At 41.3% G+C, this 22,232-nt stretch overlaps 2 protein-coding genes across 3 annotated transcripts; both read right to left on the bottom strand.

The window, feature by feature from the left end:
- Positions 1–3,323: 3,323 nt before the first annotated feature.
- Positions 3,324–5,547, bottom strand: LOC135728309 (C-C chemokine receptor type 5-like). The gene is made up of 2 exons (XM_065246489.2): positions 5,368–5,547; positions 3,324–4,959 (listed from the first exon to the last, which is right to left on the bottom strand). Exons 1-2 carry the CDS (start codon positions 5,390–5,392, stop codon positions 3,905–3,907), a joined length of 1,080 nt encoding a protein of 359 aa, XP_065102561.2. The 5' UTR covers positions 5,393–5,547; the 3' UTR covers positions 3,324–3,904.
- A 9,220-nt stretch (positions 5,548–14,767) lies between these two features.
- On the bottom strand, positions 14,768–18,048 carry LOC135728282 (C-C chemokine receptor type 5-like). Of its 2 annotated transcripts, XM_073811724.1 has the most exons (3): positions 17,920–18,048; positions 16,518–17,098; positions 14,768–16,328 (listed from the first exon to the last, which is right to left on the bottom strand). In XM_073811724.1, the coding sequence occupies exons 1-3, from the start codon at positions 17,942–17,944 to the stop codon at positions 16,077–16,079; spliced, it is 858 nt and encodes a 285-aa protein (XP_073667825.1). In that variant the 5' UTR covers positions 17,945–18,048; the 3' UTR covers positions 14,768–16,076. The 2 variants fall into 2 exon arrangements, with proteins under 2 accessions (XP_073667825.1, XP_065102536.2); XM_065246464.2 differs by having other exon boundaries at positions 14,768–17,098.
- Between the last annotated feature and the right edge of the window lie 4,184 nt (positions 18,049–22,232).

The raw sequence follows: 22,232 nt of genomic DNA, 5'->3' as shown, positions 1-22,232 counted from the left end.
ACCAGCGCCAGCTGAACCCCCGGCCGCCCAAAGACAACCTGAGGTTGTGCCCGAGCCCGCCGGACCTGACTCCCCTGTGAGGCGCTCCCAACGGGAGAATCGAGGCCGACCCCCTTCCCGTTACGGTGAGTGGACTACTCAAGGACATTCCAGGGACTGGAATGCATTGGCGGGGGAGGATGTCACGGGGTGACGATCTTTCAGGGCGGAACCAAAAGTTGAGGAAGTTTTGGTTCCGCCCGGATGTTTCCGTCCAGACCGGAAAACGGAAACACCGGACATCCGGCAGATTCACGGAGGCTGTAATCAGCCGATTGGGCACAGCTGTGCCTAGTTGAAGAGATCGCCTGGCAATTGGATGATTACAGTACAGAGAGGAGTATATAAAGCACAGTTAGAACACAGTTAGAGGTGCTTAGTGTGTGCTGGGAAACGGAGCTGTGCTCATTGTTGGACGTGGTGGCTGTCTGTGGTTCTCTCCCTCTCTCGTTGCAGTCTTGATTGTGGATCTACTGGAGTAAACAGGAAAATCCTATGGGTAACAAGGAACTTGTTCTAACCAATATTGAAGGAGTAAAGCAGGAAGAAAATTGACCTTCTGGTACAACGTAAACAAAGGCCATTCGCCGTGAGTATACCCTTTTTGTGTGGAGTAACTGGCCAAAGTTAACTTGTGTAACTATTGGAAACCTCCAGGAGAAGGAGGGCGGCCCTACCCCTATAAGAGTGTGGTGGGCGAGCCGTTAGAAGTATAACTTCAAACAGCCACCGCAACGAGACTTATTGTGGTCGTATTTCCCACCGCCTTATCGTAGCCCAAGCGCAGTGGAGGACACCGGGCGCTTCCCTTGTTGTGGTGCACTTATAGTGTGGTGAGTGAGACTGTGTATTAAATCTTTTTCACGTTTGGAGTGGTGCTGTGTATATTGCTGTGGGTTGCTGTGTGTCTTGTAGACGAAGCCCCGCATCATCCATTTTCTTCCACTGGGCAGAGGACGGAGAGGCCAACGACTACAGAAATCACTGTTACTATAAGTAGTGTGCTGTTGGAGTGCGAAGGGACGCAGACTAAGAGCTGTCCGTGACCGTGAGTAAACCATTGGAAAACATTTCGTGGTGTGAACTTACCTGTGTCTGTTTTCGTCGCAGAGTTAGAGGCGAAAGGGTCCGCCGCCCCGTGGTCTCTACGAAAAGGGCGCCCCCGTCTAGGAATCGATCGGCCTAAGGGCATTGGAGATAGGGCAGCGCTCGACCCGGTGAGGTGGTGTGTGACCTTCGCCCCTCTGTTGACCTACGGAGGAGAACCATACCTACCCAGAAAGCTGTAAACAGCAGAGCCGCGGCCGCCTGTGGAGAGAGAGCAGAACGAGAGTGAATCATTGAAGAGCAAACTGTGAACGTGATACCTACCCAGAAAGCTGTAAACAGCAGAGCCGGTGAGAAATACTCGAAGTCTCAGTGACAGTGTCTTTGTGTTCTAGCGGCCACCTGTGGAGAGAGAGCAGAACGAGAGTGAATCATTGAAGAGCAAACTGTGAACGTGATACCTACCCCGAAAGCTGTAAACAGCAGAGCCGGTGAGAATTACTCGAAGTCTCAGCAACAGTGTCTTTGTGTTCTAGCGGCCACCTGTGGAGAGAGAGCAGAACGAGAGTGAATCATTGAAGAGCAAACTGTGAACGTGATACCTACCCCGAAAGCTGTAAACAGCAGAGCCGGTGAGAATTACTCGAAGTCTCAGCAACAGTGTCTTTGTGTTCTAGCGGCCACCTGTGGAGAGAGAGCAGAACGAGAGTGAATCATTGAAGAGCAAACTGAGAACCATACCTACCCAGAAAGCTGTAAACAGCAGAGCCGGTGAGAATTACTCGAAGTCCCAGTAACAGTGTCTTTGTGTTCTAGCGGCCACCTGTGGAGAGAGAGCAGAAACGAGAGTGAATCACTGAAGAGCAGACTGTGAACGTGATACTTACCCAGAGAGCTGTAAGCAGCAGAACCGGTGAGCAATACCCGAAGTCCAAGTAACAGTGTCATTTGTGTCCTAGTGGCCGCCTGTGGAGAGCAGGGAGAAATAATTGGAGAACAGACTGTGTAACGTGATACCCACCCAGAGAGCTGCAAGCAGCAGAGCCGGTGAGAGACACCTCAAGTGCAAGCTAACAGTGCTTTTGTGTAGCAGTGACTATCTGTGGGGCATAAGGGGAACGTGGACGGACGTACGACAGGGAACGTAAAGGCACGTGGGGCGAGGACCCCCTGCCGGCCCGAGGAAAGGTACACCGACAGTGGAGATCTTCCTTACCAGTCACACCAAAATTATTCTGCCTCCAGGACGGAAGAAGGAGGGCGCCACGGTTAGTAGGGTCCAGGCTGGAGCCTGACGTTTCCCGTTCTCCCCCAGCTTATGGTGGTTGGCACCCTTGCTGCCCTGGGCCTGTCTGCCGTGGCTGCAGTCTCCCTGGAGGGAGAAGAAGAGGCTTATTAGTTTTAATTTCCCCTTTCCCCAAATTCCCAGTTCTTTTAAATATTTAAACTAAATAAAGCTTGTTTTAAATTTTACTTACCTGTTCCCGTGTTTGTCTGGTCATTGGGTTGGCTTTGGGGACCTCCTCGAGGTGGGAGTTGCAAAGGGGCGTGGCTTTAGTCTTAAACAGCCAGCCCCCGGTGGTGACACTTACAAAAAGATGGGAATTTTGACGCATGTGTGTATTTAAGGCTAATACAGCAGCTGCAAACATACTCACAAGCTTAATGAGAAGCGGAAACGCGGCTTGCACGCTCCTCTCAAACAGAAACGGGTATAATAGCGCATATAGCACTGTTGTTTGTTTCAACGGCTTAAAATCACTTAATTTAAAACTGCGGTGCGTGTACAAATGTTAAGCTTTTATGACCACGTGCACAGCAACGTGACTTGGGCGCGTAACCTTGAATGAAAAAATAGTACGAGTTAAGTGTGTGCGCTCAATCTGCAGACTGCTTAAACTTCGGCAGCAAATGAGGTGACTAAATTGTAAAACATAACCCGCCAAACTGACTAGTAATTTGACATCGTTACCACAAAAGCTGGACATGATTTTCATAATTTCATTTACTGCTACCCTGTCGCAGACCCCCCTCACCCCTCATTTTCAAAAACTCATCGGATCTAGACGAATCACAAGAATGACCTATTTTGGAAAAAAACTGTGAATTTTGCTGAAAGGTGACAAGTTTGCACCCCTGATGCTATTATCTGATTACTGAGTTTCTGTACTCTACCTGAAAATCACAGACCAGCCTAAAAACATGAACAGCACTGTTTATTTCATTTGAATGTTTGTTCTATTGTATTCATTTGTGCTATTGCTCATAATCAGAATTTTTTTATATTTCTGACCATTTACTTGTCTTTAACAATATTTGACATTTATATGAGTAAGCAGACATTTATAAAGGTTACATGTGTTAAAACAATAACCAGTTATATTTCATTTTATATACATCATCGTCTACCATGTTTAAACCAAAGTGATATGGTGAAGAGAGTAGTCAGGAGAATGATGTTGACAGCATGTAGGATGTCGGCGCTATGAATAGTGTGAGTACCAGGCAGCATCTCCAGGTGCTCCTTTGCGAACCAGGACAAAAAAAGTTATGTGCACCCCTGCACATAGCGCCAGCGCTAGGTCAAATTCTGCCTTATATCATGACAGCTAAACATACTGTAGCCTTTACATTCATAATGCTGACAAAACTTTCAAAAACAAGCATAAAACATATCAAACCATTATGTAGAATAATACATTCAGTTAAAAAAAGGAACTTGAGTTCGAAGAAACAAGAGTTGCTCAAAATGAAAATACTCTTTTGTATCAACACAGGAAGAATAAACGCTATAATTCCACACTGAATTAGCAGTGCACTACATGTGTGTACTAGAATATTCATTTGATCTTGAGAAGGTCGAGGCTTTGCGTTCAGATAACTGTTGTGAGAAAGATGAGCATTGTCTGATGCACATGGGAAACTGCTCCTTTACCACCTTTATGACTTCTCCTCTGAACTTCTCTCCAACAAAGCCGTAGATGATGGGATTGAGGCAACAGTGACTGAAGGCGATAGTCTCCACCCATTGCATAGTCAGACTCAAACTGTTATCCCACTCACAAGACTGTATGTAGCCTTGTGTCTGCATGAAGAGAAGTAATAGGGTAATGTTGTATGGTGTCCAAAAGAGGAAATAAACAGCCACCACAGCCAGAATGAGTCTGATGATTTTGTGTCGTTTTTGTGATTTGAGGTTTATCAGAGTTGGGATGATCCGTGCGTAACAATAAACCATTATAATCAGAGGGAGAAACAGACTCAAGACGTTTATCTTAAAGTAAATAAAAGTCTTCATGGCATCACTTGAATAGTGTGATCTGCAATATGTTGAATTATTCATCTCTTTGGACTCATGGGCAATTAAAATATCTGGGAGAGATGCAAACAGGCTGAGGATCCACACGAACGAAGCCAGAACCAAACCCATTTTGGCAGAGCGGTTCTTGGAAAAGATACTGTGGGGATGGACGATAATGACATAGCGATCCACTGTCATAAGCACCATGAAGAAGATACTGCCGTGGAGACCCAGTGTGTAAAGGGCCGTTACGGTATGACACATGAATTTACCAAAGATCCAGTCAGCCATGGCCGAATGAGCCCAGAATGGAAGTGACACAAGAAAGAGCAAGTCAGAGATGGCGAGGTTTAAGAGGCACACGTCTGTCATGTTGGATTTGCGACGGTATCTGATGAGGACCCACACTACCAGGCCGTTCCCGATGAAGCCAATGATGAAGACTATGCTGTACAGGGTGGTCAGAAAAACTTCACTGAAGGCCTCTGTGTTGCCGTTGTTGCATGGCTGTTCAACATTATCAGAGTTGTCATTTTTATAGTAATCCCCATAGTCTGAATCATTTGAACTGTCTGAAAAAACATAAAAATCGCAATGTTAGATTATTGTACAACTGTTTGTTATGCATTCAATCTCAATCTCATTGCTCTTCCGTTTCAATAGTAGCCTAAAAGAAGTAACACCACAAAGAGGAACATGCAGCTGACTCAAGATATTGTAGTGACATCTTGAGCCTAATGTACATGTTAGAAACTTAATAAAATAGATTCAATGTTTGTGTTCATTGGTTAAATTTGTGGCTATTTAAATCTACACTTGAAAAAAAGCTGGCTTGTTTCTACCCATTGTTAGGTCAAATATGGACAAATAGTTATGTTTTGACAAAAATATACATGTTGTGCTCATTTTAAAATATTAGTGTTATGAAATAAATAAGACTTCAAGTATCATAAACAACGGAAGATGCATATATCACTTACTGGATTGCAGTGGCTCCCCTGTCATGTCTCCTGCTTATGAGAGTTGAATCTGTGAAATGTGTGTGAGTCTTGATGCCAGAGGATATACAGAACAAAGGAGGTGTTATTTCCTGTACCTCATAAAGGCGGTACTTCATCATATTCAAAAACATAATGAACTGCATTTAATACTTCATAAGTGCTCTAAATGCTGGGTAAATATTGGACAGAACACATGTTGGGTTAATTAATAAACATACTGTTACAAATTTACCAGGCTCCTCACTCACTCCCCTGCTGAAAAAAACAGCATGATGGGAATGATGCTGGTCTATGGTGGTCATCATCAAACCAGCACCAAAACACAACATATATGCTGGTTTTCCAGCAGGGTCTCCCTCAATGAATTGCGTCATCTGACTTCTAATCACCATCACCTGTTCCTAATCTCCTGATTACAGTATAGAGGGTATGCACATGACGTTACTGTCCGTGAGAGGGACTGGTGTTACGCCCGCTGAGTGGCAAAAGACAGAGCGGCAGCATTTGAGTACAGTGTGACATCGGCGAAACACGTTGAAATGGGAAAAAGCTGTTGTGTGATAGACTGTATCTGCGGAGCTTTCGTTTTTCAGACTGACAAAAAAAACCCAAAGGAGAAATAAATAGATCGTTCATGCCAACGTTCACAGAATACAGGTGGGTTGATAAGTAGCTAGGGTCACTATAAAGCAGAGGTTTTACTTTCTACTTAAAAGCATTTTACAAGTATTTGAATTTTATCCGTGCTTTTCTTTGGAAAACATACATTCCAAAGCATATTATCATAATTTTTATTCTCTTACATTTTATTCTATTACATTTCATAAATACACGTGTTTTTTATTTAAGTACATTAACGTACTTTTACTCAAGTAAAAGTACACAATTTTTATGTAATTAGGTATTAAATACATTTTAATATGCAATATAAAAAATACACAGTATGATTCTATGCTTTAGAGTGTAGTGAAGTAAATTTTTTCCCACAAACATCCTAATAAAGCAGAGATGCTTGGAAAATGTAACTAATGTAAAAAGTAAAAATTTTAAAAGTATTGTCCACCACTGCTATCAAGTCCAACTTAATTCAATTTAAGCTGATAATAGTCAGTTTTACTGGCATTTTCGCAGCAGCCCCCGTGAAAAGCAGCCATTTTGTTGAACGTTTTGCCACTCAACCGGGCGAGCTCTCGCGTGGTCACGTGGAAAAGTGACGTCAATGCATACCCTCTATAAAAGGACTGCCTCATTTATTAATTTCCCATCCGGTCTTGTTAACACTCTTGTTATCTCTCCTGAGTATATCATCACAACTACCTGACTCTCTCCTATTGGATTACTATCATGGTCTTCATTGGATTGTCTTCATCGTTCTTTATTACTCTGTGACTGTCAAGAAGTGTTTGTGTTTGAAGTTGCGTGTTCCGTCAGCTGCGTCGCCAGATTAAGAAAGCTCTTCTCGCATACAATGCTAATAGTTGTAACGTTTTCTGAAATTTAAGCAAACTAAGACAAAGCTCGCATTTATAACAGTGACTCGTGCGCTTCTGGAGCGATGTAGTTTGACGTGCTAATTGCTTATAGTACAAACATCTTTGATCAGAAAGACAAGAAAGAGAAGCGGTTAAGGTCTAAAAGTAAAGTGCGTCAAGACCTTAAAACAAACTTCATGGTCATCACCTCATAGCACCTAATACAATACAATACCCCATAGATTTTCTATAGGGTTAAGGTCAGGCAAGTTTGATGGCCCAATTGGAAAATGAAATCCTGTTGGAAAATGAAATCTGCATCTCAAATTGTTCTCCTTGCTGAGCATGAAGATGATATAGACACATATCCTCTTTCAGGCAGACTTGCAACATCTCGAGTCAATTAAAACATGTTCATTAATTTACTGATTGTGGAAATAGATGTTTTTATGGTTTACTATTTCCTTAAAGCCACTTTCTACTTTGTGTAGCTCAACAATCTTTTGCTGCACATCAGAACTACAGTCTTTGGTTTTATCCACTGTGATGACTGATTAAGGGGACTTGAAGTTTGTGTTACTTAACATTTAGGCGAGAATTACAGGGATTTTGGACTATTTCTCGCGAGATTCAGAGGCACGTGTCGTTCGAAACCGCCAACTTACCTACAATATAGTTGGGGAAACAGTAAGTGAACAGAGTAGTATGTCCGAATCCTCAGTATTCATGAAATGAGTAGGTGAGAAATCCCGGATGCCATACTGAGTCCGCCCAGATTCTGAAGCAAGCATCGGTGGACACTTATCTATCCTAGCTTTCCCAGGATGCCACGGGAAAGCAAAATCAATCGTCATTTTGACCGGACAGCAGACAATCGGGTGATTCCTATGCCCAGTGCTGTTCAGGATACCATGACTAGACAACATCACATTTTTAGTCCATAGTTTGCTAAGAAAATTTTCATATCAATGTTAATATACTTTTAGATTTTTTACTCATAAAAATTTCTAGGGGTGCCGATAATTGTGTCCAGTGTATACTAGAAAAAAACACCACTTTCAATTGTTTTACTTCAATGAAACATCATATTTTTGTGATTTTTTATTTATTTGTTAAAGCTTAAGAGAAGAAACATTGTACATTGTTTTTTTATAGCTTTCTTTGCTCATATTTACCAAGGGTGTCAACACTTTAGGGCATGACTGTAGATGATAAATGCATGATTCATGTATTTGTGTGCATAACTTCAGGGGTGTACTGATTGATATTCAGTTGGCGAAATACAACTTGCATGTATGCTAATAATTTATCTGTGGGTGTATTTACATTGGTGCTTAGCATCATTAAAAGTACCCTTGCAGTGTCAGGCCTGATTTAACCCAATGCTTGGGTTTGTCCATATTTTAGCTTTTTTTTAAAGAAGCTTTAAATTTGTTTTTAAGCTTTACATTTGCATTAAGCAACAGGGTAAGAACATACTGTAACTTAATTCAGTATGCACATTATTTATATTATCTATCATTATCTTATCATTGCCTAAGGGTTGGGTTGGGTGCATTCATTATGCATTCAATCTCATTGCTCCAAAAACTTGAAAGAACATGCAGCAGTCTCCAGATGTTTTAATGACATCTAGTGGTCATGTTAGGCACAAACTTCAGCATGATATACGTGTTTGAAGTGTATAGTTTAATTGTTTGTGTTAGTTGGTTAAATTTGTGGTTATTTATATCTTCACTTTAAAAAAGCTGCCTTGTTTCTACCTATGGTTAGGTCAAATATGGACAAACCTAACAGATGAGTAATTGCTATCCCCTTCCTCTCGTCCCATCAGCCTTGGAACAACTCTGAAGTGCCAAAATCTTCTGTAAACTTGATTTAAGAAGTGCATATAATCTCTTTTGTTTTTGCATAGTTGATGAATGGAAGACCGCTTTTGTGACCCCTACCGGCCACTTTGAATATTTGGTCATGCCATATGGATTGGTCAACGCCCCCTCTATGTTCCAGGGGCCTCATTTATCAAGCGTTCGTACGCACAGAAGTGTGCGTAAAGTGTGCGTAGGAACAGTTTTGCGCAAAGTGTGGAATTTATCAAATTGCACTTATACGTAGAAATGTGTGTAAATATACGCACACCTCGGAGTATGCGTACGCAGAGCATCTAGTGGTAGAATAGCGATACTACACAGGACCGTCCATCCCCAGCGTTAAAAGAACACTTTGTCTATTTATTATCCACCCCAAGGTGTTAAAAATGATTACTGTTAATAAAGTAACTGCAAATCAGTGTTGAAGCTAATTAATGAAATTAGTGTCTAACCCTATGTAAGAAAGCTCCGTCAAATGCTTGACACAGTGCAATGGCTTATCTTGCATTATTGAAAGACTTGGCAAATAATCCATTCCGCCGGGAGCGCGTTTTCAAAGATCGCGCCGATGATGATGGTTATGCGGCTGTCCAAGTTCTTTCATTGTCTGTCCTCCTACAGTTGGACTGATTTCACGTCGGTGTGCTGTGACGCGTTTTTTTTTTTTTTTGGCTGATAATTTAATGTCAAACCACTTTTTTATTTCTAGAAGTGTTCTCATACCCAATGGAATTAAACTCACTGGTAACATGTTCCCATGCAGATTTGTTTTCTTTTGTTAGTCATTCCTCCCGTACTAAGTGAACCAAACAGATGTGTTATTAACCTCATCCACCAGTAACTCAATGGTTGTCACCATATATGGTTCATCGGAGGCGTTTCGGAATGCAAATGACCATGAACGTGCACGAGCATGGTGCTTAAGAACACTTGGGATTTATCATCAAGGATTACTTACTGATGTGCGTACGAACCACGTGCGCACGTTTGATAAATCCCGATTTTTTTGTACTTAGGCACATTCTAAATTTCATTCGTAGGTACAAATATAGAGCATTTTCTACGCAATGTTGATAAATGAGGCCCCTGGATTTTATGCACACCATCTTCTGGGACCTTCTTCATGGGTATGTCTTAATTTACATTGATCACATCTTGATTTATTCCGAAAGCCCTTCTGAACACATCTCTCATGTAAAGGAAGTTCTGAAATGGCTATGCTAACATATCTTGAAAGGGGAAAAATGCGAGTTCTATCAAACCAGCATCCATTTCTTGAGATACAATGTTTTGAAGAATGGTGTGAGTATGGACGAGAGGAGGGTTGAAGCTATAACCACATGGCCCACTCTATCAAGGATTTACAAAAGTGCCAGGGGTTTGCCAACTTTCTCTCTTCTGACATCTGCCCTAAGGGGCTGAACACACCAAAACTTTTAAATGCGGCTGAAAATGCCTTGAGGACACCGAATGCCAGCTGTTTTTCAGCTGAGTGCCAGCTTTCTTCAGCTAAGCGCTTTGGTAGCTCTGATACGTCAGCTGTGAGACGGTTGGTTGCTGTAATACTTGTCCTGTCCCACCTCCACTGTGATTGGACGGCCGTGTGAGAACTGACATTGACGAGCGGAGCTTTTCATACAAAGTTGAACATTTTTCAACTCTCGGTGCTCAGTGCTGAGCGCGGAAAAACTGCTGGGCGCCGGTTTTCAGCGCGGAAGAAAACCGCTAGCTGCTGGCTTATTTGAAAAACGCCGAGCTTCCATTGGAAACAAATGAAAACATGCGCCGGCCGCGGGCGTAAAAGTTTTGGTGTACACAACCCCTAAAGGTACACTTAAAACGCTCTCATGGACACCTGAAGCTGAGCAAGGTTTTCAAACCATGAAGAATGCTTTCTGTACAGCGCCTATCTTAGATCACCCAGATCCAGAGAAGCCTTTTGTTGTCAAAGTCGATGCATCGTCAACTGGAGTCAGAGCCATCCTTTCCAAGCAGCAGGGCAGACCATCCGACCTTCGTCCATGTGCTTTCTTTTCTCATAAGTTCAACCTGGTGGAAGCGAATTATGATATCCTCAATCATGAAATCCTCGCCACTAAATTGGCCCTTGAAGAGTGGAGACACTGGCTGGAAGGTGCCCGACATCCCTTCACCATGCTGACAGATCATAAAAATCTACAATACGTGAAGCAAAGAGACTAAACACCAGGCAAGCTAGATGGGCACTCTTTTATTTCAGTGGTGCTTAAAGTTGGAGGTACCTACAGTTTGTAATAACTTGATTCTGCCAGTGTGACATGCACACATCTTGCAATCAACCATTTAGCTGTCAGTCTCACAGCTTGAATTAGCATCTGTTGTCCAGTGAGAGACATAGTGGTATGACGTTTGACTGATGCATGAAAAATAACTGACGACAGGTCGTTGTATAAGCAGAATTGACTCCAGTCCTTTATTATTTTTCAATTATTTGAAAATAATGCACACCACAGGTGTATCATTCAAACTTCATAGTGTTGTGTCTCTCTCTTAAGCTGTTCAGTTTCCATAAACCATGTTTATTGCATTCATGTGCCCATTGACCACTCATATACCAACCCACATCCATACACACACACACGCACGCACGCACACACACACACACACACACACACACACACACACACACACACACACACACACACACACACACACACACACACAGTCTGGTTTCCATGTTTTTTGGGGACATTCAATAGGCATAATGGTTTTTATACTGTACAAACTGTATATTTTATTCCCTTCCCCTAACCCCAACCATCACAGAAAACATTTTCAAGAAACATTATCTTGTTTAATTTATAAGCTTGTTTTCTCATGGGGACCTCAAAATCTCCCCACAAGGTCACAAAAATACTGCTATTCCTATCTTTATGGGGACAGTTCGTCCCCACAACATGGTTTTTGCCATGTACACACAAACAAACAAACAAACAAACAAACAAACACACTAACCACATAATGAGGCCATACAAAGTGTGCAACATTTTATTTCCTTTAATACTTCCAGGAATACTAACACATATTCCTGCACATATTCCAACCTTTAAGCTACAAGCTAAACTGCTACAAGCAAAAATAGAAAACAATTGTATAAAATATAAAAGATAGTTAAAAAGATGAAAATATATATATCATCTCATTTAAAAATATGAAAATATACATAACAACTCAAACTTTTAAATGATTTTAGAAATATGAGAAATACTCAGAAAAGGATCATTACAGTTTTTAGAGCACAAGCACAGGTCAAATTCTGACAGCCCAACATAGCTTCCTGTAGCCTTTACATTCATAATACTAACAAAACACCCAAAAACAAAACTTACTGTAAACGTAAAATGCATGCTCCCCCCAGTCAGGCAGGCACGTCAATCATGATCGGTATATAATCGGAAAATAAGCGGTTCTGTCAGAGATTGATAATGAACTGATTATGGGACAGTTTTAAGTATCGTTTGATATGTTACATTCAAATCCCTGCTCACATGAATGGAGCTCATTTATCAATTAATATAAAAACAAGATAGGACTAATGATTTTTTTAAAACTTGTATTTCAACAGAGACAATGAAGTACAGTGAAATGGACCAGTTCTGATAAAACAATTAGGCCTCATATCTGATCTAATGTAAATGGAAAAGAAGACAGATTATTAAAACCTACATACACCTAATTTAAAAATTGTTGTAATATTATATATCATAAAAACAGTTGATTTTTAAAGTCATTTTTTGCATGCTTCTCATTGCATTTACTACACCGCTTTTACCAGTGGATGTCGCCAGCATGCAGTGTTCTGGACACATTGCACATGTTAAGTTTTAATTTTGAGAAAGCTTTTCATTATTATGAGATACTAAGTCAAAATTTTGACTTAGTTTCTGATTATTATGAGAAATTATCTTATAAATATAAAATACCAAGTCATTATTATGAGAAAGTTTCACATTGCAATGACATAGGCTACTGACTATTTGTTAAGAATGTTAAAGTGCCGGTATTATGCCTGCTTTTCCACAAGTTAAATAGGTGTATGAGTTCCATAAAACATTACTCTTCTGTCTCCTTGTTTGTTTTTGCCACCACTTTTCAGACACAGTTGTACAGCCTATAATACGACCCAGAATCTGCCCCACCCAAATTTATAGCCAGGAGCCGCTACGATTTAAACTTTTTCAACCTTAAAGGAACACGCCCACATTTTGGGAATTTAGCTTATTCACCGTATCCCCTAGTGTTAGATAAGTCCATACAAACCCTTTTCATCTCCGTGCGTGCTGTAACTCTGAAGCAGCCTGAAGACTGGTGAATGGCTCCAGCTAGCATACTGCTCCCAATAAGTGACAAAATAACGAGAACATTTTCCTATTTATGTGTTCTGATTTGTATAGTCACACCGTGTACAAATAACAAGGTCATATGAGACACATCCAACTTTTAATAGTATACATACTGGGAACTATATTCTCAGAAGACGAAGCACTGCTATTTGGGCGGAGTGATTTGCTCGCAGCACCCGAGAAGCCCTCTGGTGAGGAGCAGAGAGTTTAGTCAGAGCTGTGCAAATCACTCCGCCCTTGTAGCAGTGCTTAGCCTTCTGAGTTACAGCACGCACGGAGATGAAAAGGGTATGTATGGACTTATCTAACTCTGGGGGATACGGTGAATAAACTAAATTCCCAAAATGTGGGCGTGTTCCTTTAAGGTACTCAGTCTACCTATCAAAATATTAAAGGGGGGGGTTTAATGGTATTTCAAGCATTCTGACTTATTAACACAGTTATAGAGTTGTTTCCTCATGCTAAACGTAGGCAAAGTGTCAAAAATGCAGTTGGGCGTGTTTCAGAGTATTTCTGTGCCGAATGCACTTCGCCAGGGTTCGTACAAGTTTCGGCTAATTTTTTTCGATTACGGTTCTAACTGACGTTTCAGGGGTTTTCGATACGTATCACTTCTTTATATGGGCTTCCGCCGGAAAACTTCCCCTGGAAAACCCCGCCCAGCCGTCAGTCAGCGGGAGACGCTAGAGCTTGCTAACAGCTTATCACGCCACTCAGCTTTGTTTAATTTCAAAAGTCAACAATGGCACAACAAGAAGTGTGTTTTTGGATGTAAGGAGAAGACATCCAGCCTTATGGAAACAATGGATATAGTTTATTATCCGGATTAGCAGCGGAGTTTTGCGTGTGTGTGTTTGATGCGGTGGATTTTCATGACGAGTTACACGCGGTAAGTAAGACTTGTGTCTTATGTTGGAAATAGGCGCGTGTATATTATATAAATGACATGAACATGTAGTGAATCATATGTTAAAACAGTGTTGTATAGTGTTGCATGACTCGTACTCGCTCCTCCCGTGTTATAACTCCTCCTTCTTCATTTTTTCGTACGTTATCGGAAAGATTCTGTAAAGCTAATCTTTCTTTTATAAATCTGATTAAACTAAAGACTCTTCAGAGATATAAAGGATGTCATACTACTCCATAGGTACTCCAGATTAATATCAGAAATGCAGAAACAGCGTGTGTTACGTGAGCTTTAAGATTAGACAAATAAAATATGAATTCTTATATTTATAGCTCAGACAAAATTATAATTGTCTCTGGTCTGGGGGGCATTGCCCTCCCCCAAACGCCACCCAATGGCTGCAGCTAATGGGGTTTACAGCTACGCTAAAGATTATTTCCTCTCTTTAAGGTACAGACGGCCCCCAAAACACACACACTTACACAAACAAACACACCAACCACATGATGAGGCCATATAGACACAGTCTGCTACATTATATTTCCTTTAATAGTTCCAGGAATACTACATTGCACATATTCCTGCAATTTTGTAAGCAATCCAACCTTACAAAGCTATAAGCTAAACTGCTACAAGCTACATGTAAATTAGAAAAATATTTGTAATAATTAGAAATTTTATAGAAAATATATAAAAATTACACACACACATATATATATATATATATATATATATATATATATATATATATATATATACATAAATAATGCATTTGGAAATCTGAGGAAAAAAGAGCATAACAGTTTTTAGAGTGCCAGGACCAAATTCTGACCTACGCTGACAGCCATACATACTGTAATATTTATGCTTATAAAACATTCAAAAACAAAATGGAAACAAATCATTATTTAGAAATTCTTATGCAGGGGCGTCATGCACCAATTTTTTTTAAGGGGGCACAATGGGCACAGCTCACAGAAATTTGTGCATACACAGAGACATCAAACTAAATATTATTGAGCTTTCTTTTCCATGTCACTTACATTGAGCGCCTCTGCCTTCATGCAAAAACCTGAAAAATACAACTGTTGACTAACTTTCATATCAAATACTATTCAAATGGAATAATTACATATTGGCATCATATTTACATCTGAAACGGCATGTTTTGTTTATTTACGTTTTGTTTAATAACTTTAATTATGTCATATATGCATTTTGCACAACAACTGCATTATCCTATAAAATTAATGTAGTTTTAAATCCATGAAGTATATAAACAACGAAAATTACATAAGCTTTTGCCACGTGATTGAGTTTAATGTTCAATAATGAATAAAAAAATATGATTAGATAAAATTATTAGAGAAACAGATTTTTGCATTCAGTTTTACCTCACATGTGAGCATGTGTGATTTCATGCCCCTGTGAACTCTGGCGAACTTTGGTGTTGTACCAAGATGAATCTAGTAATCTCTACTAATATAACGTTGAGACGGTCACATTTTAAACCATACATTTTCTACACAGAGGAGGTTAACTGCACATTACCGTACTGGGGTTTGGAAATGTCGTGAGCGTTTCTTACATGTTTTAAGCAAAATGCAGTAGCAACAGCAAAGAGCTCGTGAGCGCGCTCAGACACTAATGACGTCTGCGACTGCGCAGACTGCAGCGCCTGCCACCAGAATAAAGTAATGTAGGCTAACATGATCAAAATGGCAAAAATCTCAAAAAAGTGACAAGCATGCAGCACAGAATTAACAATATTTTGCATATTAAACAGAAAGTAACAGATTAATGGATGCTTCTTTGATTTTGAGGTTGTATGATAAATCCATTTGGTTCAAAAAAACCGAGGGGGCAAGTGCCCCTTCAGTTTGAATGAGCATGACGCCTCTGTCCTTATGTACATTTAGTAGCTACATTTACAGAATATACAGTTTAATAATACATTCAGTTAAAGAAAAGAACAAGAGTTGTTAAAAATGAAAATACTCTTTGTATTTACACAGGAAGAATAATCGCTATAATTTCATACGGAATCAGCACTGCACTAGATGTGTGTACTTGAATATTCAGTTGAGTCTCTGCGTTCAGATAACTGTTGTGAGAAAGATGAGCATTGTCTGAAGCACATGGGAAACTGCTCATTTACCACCTTTATGACTTCTCTTCTGAACTTCTCTCCAACAAAGCCGTAGATGATGGGATTGAGGCAACAGTGACTGTAGGCGATAGTCTCCACCCATTGCATGGTCAGACTCAAACTATTATGCCACTCGTGTGACTGCAGGTAGCCTTGTGTCTGCATGAAGAAAAGGAATATGGTAATGTTGTATGGTGTCCAAAAGAGGAAATAAACAGCCACCACAGTCAGAATGAGTCTGATGATTTTGTGTCGTTTCTGTGATTTTATGCTTATCAGAGTTGGGATGATCCGTGCGTAACAATACCCCATTATAATCAGAGGGAGAAACAGGCTCAAGACGTTTACCTCAAAGTAAATAAAAGACTTCATGGCATCACTTGAATAGTGTGATCTGCAATATGTTGAATTATTCATCTCTTTGGACTCATGGGCAATTTTTATATTTGGGAGAGATGCAAACAGGCTGAGGATCCACGCGATCACAGCCAGAACCAAACCCATTTTGGCAGAGCGGTTCTTGGAGAAGATACTGTGGGGATGGACGATGATGACATAGCGATCCACTGTCATAAGCACCATGAAGAAGATACTGCCGTAGAGACCCAGCGTGTAAAGGCCCGTTACGGTATGACACATGAATTTACCAAAGATCCAATCAGCCATGGCCGAATGAGCCCAGAAGGGAAGTGACAGAAGAAAAAGCAGATCAGAGATGGCGAGGTTTAAGAGGCACACGTCTGTCATGTTGGATTTGCGACGATATCTGATGAGGACCCACACTACCAGACCGTTCCCGATGAAGCCAATGATGAAGACTATGCTGTAGAAAGTCGGAAGAAAAACTTCACTGAAGGCCTTCGTGTTGCCGTTGTTGCTTGACTGTGCAACATAATCATATTTGTCATTTTCATAGTATTCACCATAGTCTGAATAATGGAAAAGTTTAAAAATCACAATGTTAGATCATTGTACAGCTGTTTGTTATTCATTCTATCTCTTTGCTCTTCTGTTTCAATCGTAGCCAAAATGAAGTCATGCCACAAAGAGGAACATGCAGCTGACTCGAGATGTTTTAACGACATCTAGTGGTCATGGTTGTCACAAATGCTCTTCAGCATCATATATGTGAAATGTATAGTTTAAATGTTTGTGCTCATTGGTTAAATTTGAGGTTAAAGCTGGCTTGTTTCTACCTATAGTCAGGTCAAATATGGACAAACCTAACATTTGAGTTTTAATTAAGGTATGCTCGTTTTTAAACCAAAATGCTGGGTTGGTTCAACCCATGGTTGGGTCAGATGTGTCCTTGTCTGTAAAATCCAGGTTAAAGTTTCATAATCTAACACTGATATTTTGAGAATCACAGTTCGATTTAAGATATCAAGGTATTTTTTACTGTATGATATTTTCTTTATGTAGGATGATTTTGAACAGTACCTCTTTATCACAAAAAACCTAAAAAAAAAAAAAAAAAACCTTTAGCTGAGTTTTTACAGGCAGGGTCACATAAGGGCATTTTCTAGGTTCATTTAAACCCAACCGCTGGGTTTGTCCATATTACATTTTTACATAACAATGTTTACTTTTAGTTTTTATATTATTTACCTTTGAACAATTAATATATTGAATCCTTGTGAGTGTTTTGACAAAAGTATCCCTGTTGTGCTCATTTTTAAATATTAATATTATGAAATAAATAAGAAAGACTTTTAAGTATCTAAATACAGAGGATGCATTTGTTACTTACCGGTTGCTGTTAAGTTCTCTGTCATGTCTCTTGGTTATGAAAGTTGAATCTGTGAAATATCTGAGAGTCTTTCTGTCAAAAGCTATGCAGAACAAAAGGGGTGTTATTTCCTGAGAGGCGGGACTTCATCGTACTCTGTCCTGGGAGAGAACTGCTCTGCTGTGCCAGGACTCTGTCATCTGTGAGTGCTTTGGGACGGGTGGAGCGCACATAAGCAGCGGCAGCTGCTCGTTGAGAAGAGTGAACGATATGTGCTTTTACATCAAAGTCTCCAACAACGCCAGAGACAATTTGCTTTTTTTAAATAAGTCGCTACAGGGGTCTAACGACAAAGTCGCCAAGTTGGCAACACTGAACAAAGGTGTTATTTACTGTACCTCACAAAGGCGGTACTTCATCATATTCAAAACATAATGAACTGCTTTTAATACTTCATAAGTGCTCTGTATGTTCACTCTTAGCAGTCACTGGGACAGTTCCCTTTAAAAAGCTCAGTATGTACATTTGGGGTACTGATATGCACTCCTTCAACTCCATACACAATAAATAATGTTATACACCATTCATATTACAAAACTCAATATATGAATGTAATGATTTGTTAAAAGACCCAATGAATTCAGGGGTTTACTAATCATAGTTTGCATCAAACATTCGGTTAACAACACAAAGAAAACATAACTAAATAAAGAGAGTTAATTCTTAAATGTAATGATGATTACCTGCACACAGAGCAGTTAAAAGAAAAATGGTAAGTTAAGTTAATGGTTTTGATTCCGGACCTAAATGCACGTCATTAGAAAGCACATGAAAACAGACATCACAGATTGCATGAAAATAAAAATAAAATGATCACAATTACAAACAGACCAAAACACCAAACAAAGTGATCAGAGGAGTATTGCACAAAAGCAAGATAAGGGATTAAGTTGGTTTTTACAAGTTATCCTGGGTGAATTTCAGTTGCATAAAGGCAGGCTAAATTAAAGGAATATTCCATTTTCTTAAAAGAAAAATCCAGATTATTTACTCACCACCATGTCATCCAAAATGTTGATGTCTTTCTTTGTTCAGTCGAGAAGAAATTATGTTTTTTGAGGAAAACATTGCAGGATTTTTCTCATTTTAATGGACTTTAATAGAGCCCAACATTTAATACTTAACACTTAACAGTTTTTTTCAACGGAGTTTCAAAGGACTCTAAATGATCCCAAACGAGGCATAAGGGTCTTATCTAGCAAAACGATTGTCATTTTTGACAATAAAAATAACAAATATACACTTTTAAAGCACAACTTCTCGTTTAAATCCAGCCGTGATGCGCCAACGTGTCCCCACGCAATACGTCATGACGTCAAGAGGTCACAGAGGACGAACGCGAAACTCCGCCCCAGTGTTTACAAGTGTTGAGAACGAGGACCGTTCCTACGTTGTTGTATGTCAACTGATATAATAAATGTCTTTGTGTCAGTTTATTGTTTACAACGGTCCGCAAATGTGCGTTTTATATATGTAACACGTGACCTCCCTACGTCACTACGCATTTACGTTAGATCGCGCTGGACCGGATTTAGACGAGAAGTTGTGCTTTAAAAGTGTATTTGTTATATTTATTGTCAAAAATGACAATCGTTTTGCTAGATAAGACCCTTTTGCCTCGTTTGGGATCATTTAGAGTCCTATGAAACTCCGTTGAAAAAAACTGTTAAGTGTTGAGTTAAGTATTAAATGTTGGGCTCTATTAAAGTCCATTAAAATGAGAAAAATCCTGGAATGTTTTCCTCAAAAAACATAATTTCTTCTCGACTGAACAAAGAAAGACATCAACATTTTGGATGACATGGTGGTGAGTAAATTATCTGGATTTTTCTTTTAAGAAAATGGAATATTCCTTTAAGCTACATTAACACTCTAAATTCTACTTGGTTATTTTTATCCCAATGCTGGATATTGGACAGAACACATTTTGGGTTAATAAATAAACATACTGTTAAAAAAAACACAGAAAAAACAGCATAGACCAGCATCATTCCAATCATGGGAATAATGCTAGTCTATGCTGGTGGTCATCAGCGAACCAGCACCAAAACACAAAATATCCTGGTCTTGCTGGTATGCTGGTTTTCCAGTAGGGTCTCCCTCAATATTCTGCGTCATCTGACTTCTAATCACCATCACCTGTTCCTAATCACCTGATCACAGTATAAAAGAACTGCCTTATTTATTCATTCCCCGTCCGGTCTCGTTAACACATACATCTCTCCTGAGTGTATCGTCTTATCTACCTATTGTCAAGATACAAAAACACACAAGGATCCAGATGCAGATGATACATTTTTTAAAATATACTGAGGCAGAGAGGGAGAGAGAGAGAAATCCACTGAGCAAAGCTAGGGAGATATTATCACTGAACAGAGCAAGGGAGAGATAGGCCTAACCGCCGGGCTGAGCCGGGGAGAGATGACCGCCGAGCTGTGTCGGGGAGAGATGACCTCCGAGATGTGTCGGGGAGAGATGACCGCCGAGCTGTGTCGGGGAGAGATGACCGCCGAGCTGTGTCGGGGAGAGATGACCGCCGAGCTGTGTCGGGGAGAGATGACCGCCGAGCTGTGTCGGGGAGAGATGACCGCCGAGCTGTGTCAGGGAGAGATGACCGCCGAGATGTGTCGGGGAGAGATGACCGCCGAGCTGTGTCGGGGAGAGATGACCGCCGAGCTGTGTCGGGGAGAGATGACCGCCGAGCTGTGTCGGGGAGAGATGACCGCCGAGCTGTGTCGGGGAGAGATGACCTCCGAGATGTGTCGGGGAGAGATGACCGCCGAGCTGTGTCGGGGAGAGATGACCGCCGAGCTGTGTCGGGGAGAGATGACCGCCGAGCTGTGTCGGGGAGAGATGACCGCCGAGATGTGTCGGGGAGAGATGACCGCCGAGCTGTGTCGGGGAGAGATGACCGCCGAGCTGTGTCGGGGAGAGATGACCGCCGAGCTGTGTCGGGGAGAGATGACCGCCGAGCTGTGTCGGGGAGAGATGACCGCCGAGCTGTGTCGGGGAGAGATGACCGCCGAGCTGTGTCGGGGAGAGATGACCTCCGAGCTGTGTCGGGGAGAGATGACCTCCGAGCTGTGTCGGGGAGAGATGACCGCCGAGCTGTGTCGGGGAGAGATGACCGCCGAGCTGTGTCGGGGAGAGATGACCGCCGAGCTGTGTCGGGGAGAGATGACCGCCGAGCTGTGTCGGGGAGAGATGACCGCCAGGCTGTGTGTCGGGGAGAGATGACCTCCGAGCTGTGTCGGGGAGAGATGACCTCCGAGCTGTGTCGGGGAGAGATGACCGCCGAGCTGTGTCGGGGAGAGATGACCGCCGAGCTGTGTCGGGGAGAGATGACCGCCGAGCTGTGTCGGGGAGAGATGACCGCCGAGCTGTGTGTCGGGGAGAGATGACCGCCGGGCTGTGTGTCGGGGAGAGATGACCGCCGGGCTGAGTCGGGGAGAGATGACCAGTGATGGGAATAACGGCGTTATAAGTAATTGGCGTTAGTAACTGCGTTATTTTTTTCAGTAACGAGTAATCAAGTAAATTACTGTTTCCCCCGTTATAACGCCGTTATCGTTACTGACATTAAAATGCGGCGCGTTACTAAAATTGATCTTACTGTAGTGATTTTCAGCCGCGTATGCTCACTCTCTCAGCCAAACACTGTTTTTCTCTTGTGTGTGTTGTGAGAAACATAACGAATGATGATTGGCTTAATTTCCATCGGTAGCCAACCAGAGGCAGAGTTCACAAAAAGGCCCGCCCACACGTGCAGTCCAAGTCAGAGGAGCGAGCAGCAGTGTTAAAAAGTCTGAGCAACTTGGTCACTTTGTCTCTAGATTTAGCAACTTTCTATCACTTTAGCGACTTTATAGGACAAATCTAGCTATCTTTTCTGGCGTGGTTGGAGACTTTTGTAGACTGACATGAAAATACGCGTCGTTTTGTCTTCTCAACGAGCAGCGGTGCTGCTGCTGTCTGTGGCCCATCTCAAAGCACTGACATGCAGCCCGGTCATCGCGCATCAATCACTCCGAAAACACCGTTGACAGGGCGATGGCAAGTACAACAAGCTCAAAGGTAGCGGTCGCAAACACGAAGTATAAAGCACTACTTTTCCATTGTTGAGGTGAAAGGCAAGAATGTTTGTGTAATGTGCAAACTTATGCCCATGAAGAAAAAGTCTCTCCACGTCTGTGGCAAGTAAATCTGATCTAATAAAGCACCTCACATCGTCACATGGTCGCGCATCTCGGGGTCGAGGACGAGACAGGGAGACA

This window comes from Paramisgurnus dabryanus, chromosome 13, assembly GCF_030506205.2.
Source record: "Paramisgurnus dabryanus chromosome 13, PD_genome_1.1, whole genome shotgun sequence".
Classification (NCBI taxonomy): Eukaryota; Metazoa; Chordata; class Actinopteri; order Cypriniformes; family Cobitidae; genus Paramisgurnus; species Paramisgurnus dabryanus.
Note: the sequence above shows the minus strand (reverse complement) of the source record. Positions and strands in the feature narration are given on the sequence as shown.